The sequence below is a fragment of the Prosopis cineraria genome, unplaced genomic scaffold (assembly GCF_029017545.1).
Source record: "Prosopis cineraria cultivar Desert tree isolate PC_DT_omini unplaced genomic scaffold, ASM2901754v1 PC12, whole genome shotgun sequence".
Taxonomy (NCBI): Eukaryota; Viridiplantae; Streptophyta; class Magnoliopsida; order Fabales; family Fabaceae; genus Prosopis; species Prosopis cineraria.
Window position 1 is genome coordinate 35146763 of NW_026555343.1, and position 11445 is coordinate 35158207.

General features: G+C 32.6%; 1 protein-coding gene across 3 annotated transcripts; it reads right to left on the reverse strand.

The window, feature by feature from the left end:
- Window positions 1-1605: 1605 nt before the first annotated feature.
- LOC129288751 (BRAP2 RING ZnF UBP domain-containing protein 2) lies at window positions 1606-7637 on the reverse strand. Of its 3 annotated transcripts, none has more exons than XR_008588064.1 (13): window positions 7386-7637; window positions 6633-6748; window positions 6427-6535; window positions 6173-6287; window positions 5926-6023; window positions 5556-5662; window positions 5195-5450; window positions 5059-5112; window positions 4800-4943; window positions 4582-4646; window positions 2439-2493; window positions 2036-2306; window positions 1606-1928 (listed from the first exon to the last, which is right to left on the reverse strand). XR_008588064.1 is itself a non-coding variant. In XM_054925482.1 (12 exons), the coding sequence occupies exons 1-12, from the start codon at window positions 7632-7634 to the stop codon at window positions 2160-2162; spliced, it is 1515 nt and encodes a 504-aa protein (XP_054781457.1). In that variant the 5' UTR covers window positions 7635-7637; the 3' UTR covers window positions 1606-2159. The 3 variants fall into 3 exon arrangements, 1 of the variants encoding a protein (XP_054781457.1); XR_008588063.1 differs by having other exon boundaries at window positions 1606-1959; XM_054925482.1 differs by having other exon boundaries at window positions 1606-2306.
- Between the last annotated feature and the right edge of the window lie 3808 nt (window positions 7638-11445).

The following is an 11445-nucleotide window of genomic DNA, read 5'->3' on the forward strand; positions in this document are numbered from 1 at the left end:
TAATTAATAATTAATTATGCACCAGTTACAATCGATGTTAATGTTATGAACTCTAAATTATGTGAGTTGGTTATGTTGCTTACGCTATCAACCAAAAAAAAAAAAATTGCTTACATTTAAATACAGACGGAGCATGTAGCTTTTATTCTTTTGATAGAAAACAGCAAAAGGGTAAAATTAGAACAAAGTAATTAGTAATGCACTTTTTTTATATGCAATGTAACTAATAAAAAATTATTAATTATTTTTAGAAAGTGATGCATATATAAGACTGAAGAGAGTAATCCATTAAAATAAATTTATTAATTTCCTTTATATTTAGATGCAACATATTTATCTCAATGTGGAGTCCATACAGCACAACTGTAAAGGTCGACGCAGCTGGTCAAGAAAGGAAAAAAACACAACAAAAAGGCAGCGATTGTTGTGAAGCGTACAAGCAATAAAACACTGACTTTGACACTCGTCTCCAGCACCTTTAACAACTATTATCCACTATCCAGTCATACTCTAGCCCAAAAAAAAATATCCCAGTCATACTTTGACCAAGAAAATAATTACTCCTATTAAATGGAGATAGTGAACGATAGGATGTTTTAATATTTCGGTTCTTTATTTATGTAAAAAAAAAATTAATTACTCCATGGGCCCAATATTTCGGTTTGTTTTTCACTACTTTACCGAGAACAATAAAAGGTAGTAATTGGTTAAATCATTTTTTCTTCTAGCCCTATTTATAAAAAACATTCCCAACATATTTCACAAGATCAAAAAAAAAAAACACTTTAAGCACCCATCTGCTGAAGAGGAATTTATGGGAATGGAATAGATTAAGAATATAAAGATGAAAAAACAATAATCAAGATGTGAAGAGAAGATAAATCAACCATATTCATGAGATGGAAGTGGTAATTTAGTTTAAGGTTAGGAACTATGATTCCAAAAATCTGCAGTGGATATGGTGATTCTCATTTAAAGTATGTGGTATTGAATTTTGTTTTCATATTTAGCATGAGGGATTGAATAATTTGGTTAATTTTTGTTCTTATTTTTTTGAATCAATTCCATTTCCCATCATTTCCAACAATCAAATAGGCTTTAAAAATTTAACATATTCTAATTTTACACCTATTAAAAATATACATACTTTAAAAATAAAATACTTACAAAAATTTTTGATAAATAAGACCAAAACTTCTAACCCATTAATAAAATCAAATGAGCATACTGTCAGGCAAGAGGAATTTTTTTCCTAATTTATTCTAATTAAATTCATCTTTAAAAATATTTTTCTTATATACAACCTCTTACCTACTCATAGAAAATTGCAAAAACGTAAATTTAAAATAAAGTAATTAATATTATATTTTTTATACAAAATGACTTATAAAAATCACAATTAACTTTTTAAATTTTTTCTGCCAGTATACAAGATCAGAGGGAGTACTTGGATAGCAAATCAGTTGGCGGGAGGGGGAAAACAAGCTAAAATGAGCAAGTTTAAGTATAAGGAAACTCAAGTTATTTAGGAATCCATTCGTAATCCAAATTAAAAAAAAAAAAGGTTATTTCAGTATCTATCATTATATTATTTCATATAAACGGTGGACTGAAAACACTGGCCAAGTATTTTATTAAAAAATTGCCCACAATCAAATCCCAACTAAGTAGTCATTGCCATACAGCAGAATTGTTGCATTGCGTGCTGCAGAATTAAGACCGCTGATGAATACACCATGACAATGAATGTAAACCAAAAAAAAAAAAAAATTGAAACTATGCTCAACTATAGTCAAATGACGTACAAATCTGTGGTGTGGAACAATCCACTAAGTCTAGTTTAAGGACTACAAATGTCCTGCTCTTGCTATAGTTTTCTCTCTTCTCATGATGTGCCTAACATCTGTATGAGATAGTCATGCTTTTACCTGAAAACAGTAGCATTCATATGGACGATATCTGTACATGAATTATGAGACATAAGCTTTAAAAGTATAAAAATCAGGAAGAAAAACCTAACTTCCTATGGAACCACCTGCAAGTTTGACGTCCTGGGAGTGATCTTTGCTGTGAGCATCGCTGCACCTTGGTCATATCAGATCTACAATCATGGGGAGAGACCAGCTATAGATGGATGAGCTCTCCTTCTAGCTTCTTCCCTAGTTACCTTCCTTGAGCAGCTCAGAGCCACAGGTAGATGAGGATTCTACTGAAGTGGGAACCACAGTTACATCTTTTATTCCATCTGACTCTGACAGCTGTTCGGCTGTCTTCCCGTTTTCAAGACAAATCATGAGATCTCTTAGCTGCAAAATTTAAGAATGTGTTGATAGCAGTTCGATTACATTTCATGCGTGGTGTGTGCAAATATAATTTTTTTTTTTAAAAAAAAAGACCAATGTTTAAAAATAAATAAACAAGAGAATCATGTATTTCACCTGCTCTTCCAGGGTCTTTATTTTGTCATCCTTGAGTTTTATGGCCTTTTTCTCCCTAGAAAAAACCAATTCAGTTACTGCCTAGTTGTACGTGTCAAGGGGATTCATGATGATCCCAGATTGGAAAGGCAAGAAAAGAAATATCCCTCAAATTAAGTGCCTGTTTGGGAATTCAACTTTTCACATTTATGAAGCCTATTTGCACTTTTAGGATGTTAGAAGTTTTTGGGTAACAATTTGTACCCAAATTGACTTTCCTAAAAGCATATTTAAGCTAGGCTCAAAGGTACATTTAGCTAAAACCTTATTTCCTGGAGCTTTCCAAACTGAAAGCACATTTCCAACTATCAAAACTTATGCATCATTCATCACTCTGACACCCTACCCTTCATTCCACCATCAGCATCCCAATCAAATTAAATTAAAAACCTCATTTATTGTATTTTCACACTAGTTGCATTATACTCTGTTTCCGTACTCTTAAAAGATAAAATTAAAAGACTTGTTTAATTTAATAACACTAAATAAAAATTATCAAACTATTTCATATTTAAACACTTGTTATAATAAAAAAATGAGCCAAATAAAACAAAAACAAAATATTTAAAAAGGTAATATTAAAAGTTGTAATAAATAATTAAATAATTTTTAAATATTTATAACAAGAATTAAATATCCTCCCCAAAAATGCCTCGTAAATAGATGAGGGGTATTTAAAATTATTAGAAAAATGTAATTATATTAAAATTGTTCTAATATAAAATTTTACATAACAAAAATTACAAATAATAAAAATTAATGTCCTATTACGTAATTATACATTCAAAAGCACATTGCAATATCTATAATCTAAACAACATTTAATTTATTAAACTAACTTTTAAAAAATTATATTCAAACACAAATTTCTTTATTAGAATACTTTTGCCAAATAAACTTTTAACAAATTAACTTTTGGCCAACAAAAAACCAAACAGGCCCTAAGTCCCAAGGAAAAACGGTCAATATTAGAATGTAATGTTGACTATAATGCTGACAACAATTCAACTATACCAACAGGGTTGACTGTAATGTTGCAGTCATGGACACGTAACGTGTGTGTTCATGACGCTGCAAAGATTACAATATTGCATCCACTCACAAGTACTGAAGAATCACAAGAAGAATGATAAGAAATAATAGGAGATGGAAAACAGGAGATGAATTAAAAATTGTATGACCAAGAACAATGGGAGGAAAGTATCTTCAAACTATCTTTACCGACAACCAAACCTAAATGTCATGAAATCATGGTGTCGTAGGAAAATTATAAAGATCAACAATGTTAATTATAAGAATTGCCATTAGTTTGAATTTTCTTAATCATATGGACGCTAGGTAAATTTTCTATATACAACAACAACAACAACAACAACAACAAGCTTTTATCCCACTAGGTGGGTTGGCTACATGATTGCAAGACGTCACTGTACTCTATCATTTATCAAGCTTTTAAAAATATTATTAATTAAGAGATCGCGTTCAACAACTTCTAAGAGTGTTCTCTTAGGCCTTCCTCTACCCCTCTTAATCGGACTCAAAGTTATATGTTCCACTCTTCTCTCTGATGCCTCCCTTGGTCTTCTTTGTACATGTCCAAACCATCTCAATCGATTTTCTACCATTTTTTCCTCAATAGGTGCTACCCTCACTTTTTCGCATATGTGCTCATTTCGAATTTTATTTTTACGTGTATGTCCGCACATCCATTGTAACATTCTCATCTCTGCTACTCCAACTTTATGCTCTTGTTATCCCGTTAGAACCCAACATTCACTACTATATAACATTGCTGGTTTGATAGCAGTGTGATAAAACTTTCCTTTAAATTTATTAGGCACCTTACGGTCGCAAATAACTCCTTTAGCTTTTCTCCAATTAAACCACCAAGCTTGAATCTATGTGAAATATCTCAACTGATGTCACCATCATTTTGAATAATGGCTCCCAAATATCTAAACTTTTTCACTTGAGGTATAATTTGATCTCCTAATTTTCTATATACATCAAACAAATTCAGTAACCAGCTTTTTGCAGCTTAACCCTCATGAGGAGGTAATATTCAAGAGAAAAGAAAACATTAGAGGAAATATTAAAAGCATACCTTTCTTCAATCTCAAGTATCTTCGCTTTCCAGATCACCTGATTTTTCAGCAGATTCTCATTTAACTGCAGACAGAGAGACAACCACAAATTTAACTTCACATCAGCAACAAAAGTTCCTAGTCCCCACATAGTATTACTGAGACCACAAAATTTGTGGCATGGTTACATGCCATGCTTCTAATAAATCAAAACAGCTTCTCAAGGATTTTAACTTACATCATCCAAAAATTTCTTCTCTTTATAACATCTGTCAAGCTTGGACTGCAGCTTCTGCAGTTTAAGAGCAACAGCCTTCTCGACAGCTTTAGAGATTTCTCTCTCAGTTTCTTCTTTCACTTCTAGTAGTAAGGACTCAAAGTACTACAATAAAAATTGTAAAACAAATTTATGCACGTTTAAGATTACTAAGACATTTATCCTAGACTAGAAGAGCAGCCTTGACAGAGTCACTTAAAATGAATAAATATGAACTTACTGATTTTTGGTTTTCAAGTTGTGTAGCAAGCAACTCATTATACTCGTTGACAATCTGTCCAAGAAAACGAGAATTACAACTCAACAGATAAAAGAAACTAGGCCTGTGACACATGAAACAAGTCTTGCAACATTACAGCTTCAACTTTACTGTTAAGTATAGCCTCACTCATAGCAATATCTTCACAGCTGCAGCTTCCACATCTATCGCCTGTATGATCTGTATGCTCACAGTGAGAGTTTAACTCAACCAACTTCCCATCAGTTTTGGACAGGATCAGCCGATGAACATAGTTGTCTTTCACATAATCCCATACTCGCTGTGTTTCCACTTCTTGGAAGTAGCAATGCTGTGTCTCTTTCCAGTGTATTTTGGCATGTTCTGCTTTATATCTAAATCAAGACTTTCTTAGGAATTCCAAAAGACCCATAATTGGGACCAAGTTAATTTTTTTTTTCTTGCAAAAAGGGACTTCGGGAGAGAGGAAGAGTTCTTACTTTCCACAGCCAACAAACCCACAAATAACACATATGCTAAGATTCTCAGTGGTTTGGCAAACAAAACATATAGACTTTTCAGCTTGCTGCTGACAATACCGGCATACCTGGAATAAAATGTAAGAGGCCAGTAAATACTTGATTGACTAATACAAACCAAGACTGGATAAATTAACTCTTAATGTCAAAGCAATATAGAAACTAAAGATGAAAGCAATAATAAATTAGAAGACAAACAGGGTCCTAAAACATCCCAATCCCTAAAGTAGCCCTAGGAGTACAGATAAACCTTTTGCAGTCCTAGGGCATGTTCTATGAGCATAACATCCAAATGTATGTACGGAAACAAAAAGAAAGTAGAGGCAATTACAGGACAAGATGAATCTGCCCATTTTGAAATACAGGAACAATGGAAAGAATGATTGCAAATAGTTGTAAGTATTCCACTTGTATCTTGATCCAATCTCTCTGCAGGTAAAGCATTAGTTAGTGACACAAAGATGTCAACAAACTTCCTTAAATGCAACATTATGGAGTATAATAATACCTGGCAAATGAAATAAAATTCATGTCATAACAGATACAAGCATGAACACAAGGAAAAGAATAGAGCATACCTAAGCACACTGGACATGTAGGCTGTTCAGTTGAACTAGCATTAGATGCTTGTGCATGTTCAATTAGGCCAGTGTATTGCACATCCAACATGAACAAAACACAGCAAACTTCCACCTATATAGAGAAAATAGAAGCATATAGCAACAATATTAACAGAAAAACACATTCCTAATTATTCATTCATTTACTTTTCATTGAAATATTGAGTCCCCTGGCCAAAAAAAAAAAATAAAAATAATTATCAAACACGAACCTCCATAGATGAGAAACGACGCCTATTATAATGCTTGTAGAAACCATCTGTAGAATCTTGGTCATCAAAACGAATTAAAACACTGTACTGATCCTCCATCCCATCATTTCTAAACCAACCCCAATGAACAAGTGAAGTAAATAAATCAGACAGGAAGACGAGACAAGGTGAAAATGAAACAGAAATTCCTCAGCACAGAAATGAACCTGACAATCCGCATCTCCAAGATATGCTGAATAAATGAACCACAGAACTGGCAGAAATCTGCATATGTCATGTGATTTGGCACTCCAAGCACACAGACAATCGGCTTCCGTCCAACCTTCGACAAATGGAAATTAATATCTTAAAATCTGGTCTTCCAAGTCGTCTCACAATGATCAAAGCTAAATTGTAAGAATACGAAGCTTATTTAAAATTAAATTTATGGGCATAGTTTTAACAGTGAAATCAGTTCTCATTTGACAAAAAACTTAAACTTGAAAATGGAAGGCGAATTATTCTTTACTTTAACGTATCCAATAGGTACTAAAGCTGGATCCAAGACAGCAAACGTAGCACCTCCCAGAACCACCAGACCCATAATAACTGATTTTCTTTTAAGAAATTAATCGACTAATGTGTATAAAAAATAACATAACTAATCAAATGATCAAGCGAGCAACTATAAATATCTCCGAAAAGTTAGCTCTGTTGAAATGCATGGCGTGGTGCAGATAAAAACGAAAAAAATTACAGGTTCTAAATCTCATTATTCTATCCGAATTTAACATATCATCAAAACCTATAGAAACGACTTTACACGCCATATACTATAATACATAACATATTTGCATGTCACCAGCTAAATCAAATGCTTAAGAAACTAAAAAGGAAATTTCTAGTCTCCCATCCCCACAATCAATTTCTAGTCTCCGCACAGCTTCATTGAGCTTATTTAATTAAGAGAACGAGCTTACAGGGAGATCAGAAGGCGACGAGGAAGGGGCATCCTCGCGATAGAGATACATGACGCCTCTAGTCTCTTCGATTCTAGGGTTTCCAGAAGAGAAAGGATAGGCCTTAGTTAAATTGGACAAGGAGAAGGAGAAGGATGAAGATTCACTCCGCTCGCCTGAAACCCCCATAGTCGGTGGCCGAGTAACATCGTCCGATGAGGGTCCAGCCATCTCTGTACTCGAACTAGTCGACACTGGCTGCGTCAGCATCACCGTTTGCGTCTGCTTGGAAGAAGCTCGTTTTCAGCGTTTTATAGGTGGTGGTTCGGCATCTAAACGACGCCAGGATTGATGTCGTTTAACACGAAGCACGTGTACCATTTGCTTTCGGAGCAAGTTTAACTTGCAAAAATTAAATTATTTAAAAATAAATAACTTATAACAAAATACATTTTCGACTAGGTGGATAATCAACCAAACTATTTTTAATAATTTAGAATAATCATGTGTCATAAGGTGATATATAATCAAAATCCAAATGCCTTTTCATTTCATTTCCTGACCTTTATACATTGAACAAAATAGCTTTCATTGTAAAATAATATTCTAGTTGATCCGATTCAAATTGAGGACTGGTTGTCTTGGAAGCTAATGTATCTAACGTTGCTGGCCCTGATTTTGTGAATCAAGGAACCTATTACAATGTGGAAAGAAAAGGCAATTCCTACGAGCCAAAGTCATAACTTCAATCACCAACAAGTATTTTTGTTTTGAAATATTCGTTGATTCTTGCAAAGCCATAAAACATCAATGATTAAAAAAAAGAGACATGAAAGCAGAGTTAAAAGGTTCATCTCCTTTATGATATTCAGAAACCCAATCATTAATCTAGTGGAGCATTGATCTAGTACTAAGAGAATCTATTCGTAAATTCAAATCAGATCCAAACTAGGTTGCTCTGGCTAAAAAGCAATATGAGAAAAGATAATCAATTGTTTCCCCAGTGTTTCACAAACTTGGCAAACATCCTATATCTCAAGATGGTGATCAAATGAACATCAAGTTGTAAGCACTGTATTACGAGCAATCTTCCAAATCAAAACTTTGATTTTCAGGATTAAAACAACTTTCTAAAGGATATGCCAATCAAAAACCTAGGTTGGATGAGGATATGCAGATTTAATCAACTAGGCATAACCCTCCTTGATTGTGTGTTTGCCATTGAAATTAAGTGACCAAAATAACAAATCCTTTTGGTTTGAAAAGATAAAGGTAATTGCAAAATCTGGTTGGCAATGGGGGAAGGGTATAAGAGATTCACAAGAACATGATTCCAACGACAAAAAAAGTACTCCCTCTAGTTCAATTTAGAAGGTATGTTCTAAAAGACTAGTTTGGTCTCATTTATAAGTTATAATATAATTTTTAAATAATATTTAAAAAGTATTTTTAAAATTATCTTTTATGAGAGAGAGAAAGTAGCTTGCCGTCACTTTTTAAATTTATTATATAGAAAGATATTTAAAATTTTATACACTTTTATTCCATTTATTTTTTAATTGATATTAATAAGGTTGATAAAAATAATTTATAAAGAAGACTAAAGAGATATAGTATAAGATTTTCTACTTTGAAAAGAGAAGTAGAAGAATCAAACTACTGAAAAGGCTACCAAAGCTAACTATTAAGAGAAATATCATTCACATTCCCCACTATCCATTGAAGATTCTGCAATACCATCATGCTTGCAGCCATGACCCCCCCCCCCCCAAAATAGAGAAGCATTGGATTTAGCAGAAAAGCCAAATATTCTCTTGATTTGTCAAAGAAAATGCATTGTGCTATTAATAGCTTATAAATGGTGCAATTTTTTATACATTATATATATATATATATATATATTGATTGATGATAATATTTGTTGATATATTTTGAATACAAGTAATCAAATCAGGAACTTCTAGCACAACACCAACTATTTAAGCTAAACCATGAGTATAACACCCCAACTTTACTAACTAAAAACTTAATCAAACATCATAGTAATAAAAAGATTTAAACCAATAAAAATAATTATCATAGTATAAAAATTTAAAGTCATTTCTCAAATTTATTTTGAAAAGATTATCACGGTAGAAAAGAGTTAATCTATATTTTAGGGAACTATCATAATTACAAAAACTTCATCTACTAAATAGACATTTAAAATTTAGTTTTGGTAGAAATTATTAAACTAGTAAAAATATGTATGAAAATTATAAAAGTTTACACTTACTATTTAAAATCATAAATAACACCCTACCATTGTAAAAAAGATCTACCATAATAGATAGAAAAAAGCTTAAAAATAATATTTCATTCAACAAAAGTCTAGGCTTATTAAAAGCTATAGACATACGCGTCACATCTCACCATAAATACTTAAATATTTGTTTCAATAAATGTTTTGACATCTAGAATTTTATATTAAAATATTTACTCTGAATAGATCTATTGAGCAATTTCTATAGCCTTATGCCTTAACTAACAGTACCTTTTTCAATCATTAATAAATAATAAATAATTTCAAAGCTCAACATAAATGACAAATGAGTCCTGTATGGACAAATGATTATTCTACAAAATAAAATGGGACTTAAAGCTTACTTAAACTAAGTCTTAGGCTTTCAAACACTTCCCCTTTACTTTGCTCAGCTTACCTAAAATGTTAAAGAGAAAGGTGAGCACTAACGTTTCAATAACCCAGAATTCCACCATCTGTGTGTAAACTAACAACTACACACAATTTATAGTATATGCATACATATCATTAAATTATGAGCACAATAATTTAGAAGCCATCATTCATAATAGTTATATGCAACATACGATCATATGCAAAAACCTCCTCTTATTGCTCTATCTCACCTTATACTACTAACTGAAACCATAGGCTTATCAACTATCTAGCTTAATTGCTGCACTGACCAAAGCACCTCTGAAGCTTGAGATATACCCACTCAAAGGTATAGAGCCAAGTCTCAAAGTATAACTCCCCTTCTCAAAGAATCTAACCAAGAGGTGTCATTGTCTCACATTCTGCCTTTACAAACTCAGCCAAGTAAATATTGAGGAAAAGGGCTTTGAAAAGAAAAGCAAACCACTATGCATGTAATGGAGGCAAACCATATGACGACAATCATGTATAAATCAACATCCTCCTCCTCATCATCATTACCTCCTCAAACTACCATCGATGCATTATGTCATGCATATGTAATGATCATAGTATATACAAGCAGACTTTGAAAGAAATATAGTACCTCATTAAATCATGGAAACAAGTTACAATCATGCTTAGCCAGACTAAAGTAATTCATTAAATTCTATAATCACATTCTTTACAATTTCTCAACAGTTTATCATATTTTTATATATAGTCTACAATTATCATACTCAATCAAAAATTATACATTAGCAACTTATATAAATTACCATATCAAATATAGTTTGCATACACATGAAAACCCTCAGTTACGTGTTTTTATTGAGCTCCCAAATAGTCACTCATCAATCCAGGCAACAAATGTAATGTTCGTCTTAACATTATTAGGACAACACTCTAACACACCGATGTGATAACTCAAATTAATTAAAATCTCAAGAAAAAGTTATCACAACCCAAGGATTTAAAAGTCATTAGTTTAAAACTTTAGTAAGCTAAAGTCATATACAAAATATTAGTTTAAAACTTTAAAAGCCCTTTTTCAAAAGTTGTTAGAGCTCAAACTATAGTTTAGAGTAAATCATATACAAAAACAAAAGCATAAAAATACAAATCGATACTTAAAATCACAAAAGGAGCAATCTAAAAAATTCAAAATTTGCACACCCATCACAACGGATGGCACAAAGGGATGAGTCCCTCAACGTGAATTACGCCGTGACGCAACAACATAGGCCAAGGTATGACAGCACCTTCGAACTTCCAAAGCACGCCATTTCGCCATATGACGTCCAATTTGAGCAATTCAAGTGTCCATACAAAGCTCTTCGAGTCCTTTAACTAATGGCACTGACCTAACACTAAATTCTCAATCGT

Excerpts from the sequence above, each read along its gene's own strand:
- LOC129288751 (XM_054925482.1), bottom strand. The coding sequence starts at position 7,634 with ATGCTGACGCAGCCAGTGTCGACTAGTTCGAGTACAGAGATGGCTGGA. Across the intron at positions 5,451-5,555 it reads GGGTTTGTTGGCTGTGGAAA|ATATAAAGCAGAACATGCCA; the intron begins GTAAGAACTCTT and ends GTCTTGATTTAG. Across the intron at positions 4,647-4,799 it reads AGAAGAAATTTTTGGATGAT|TTAAATGAGAATCTGCTGAA; the intron begins GTAAGTTAAAAT and ends CTCTGTCTGCAG.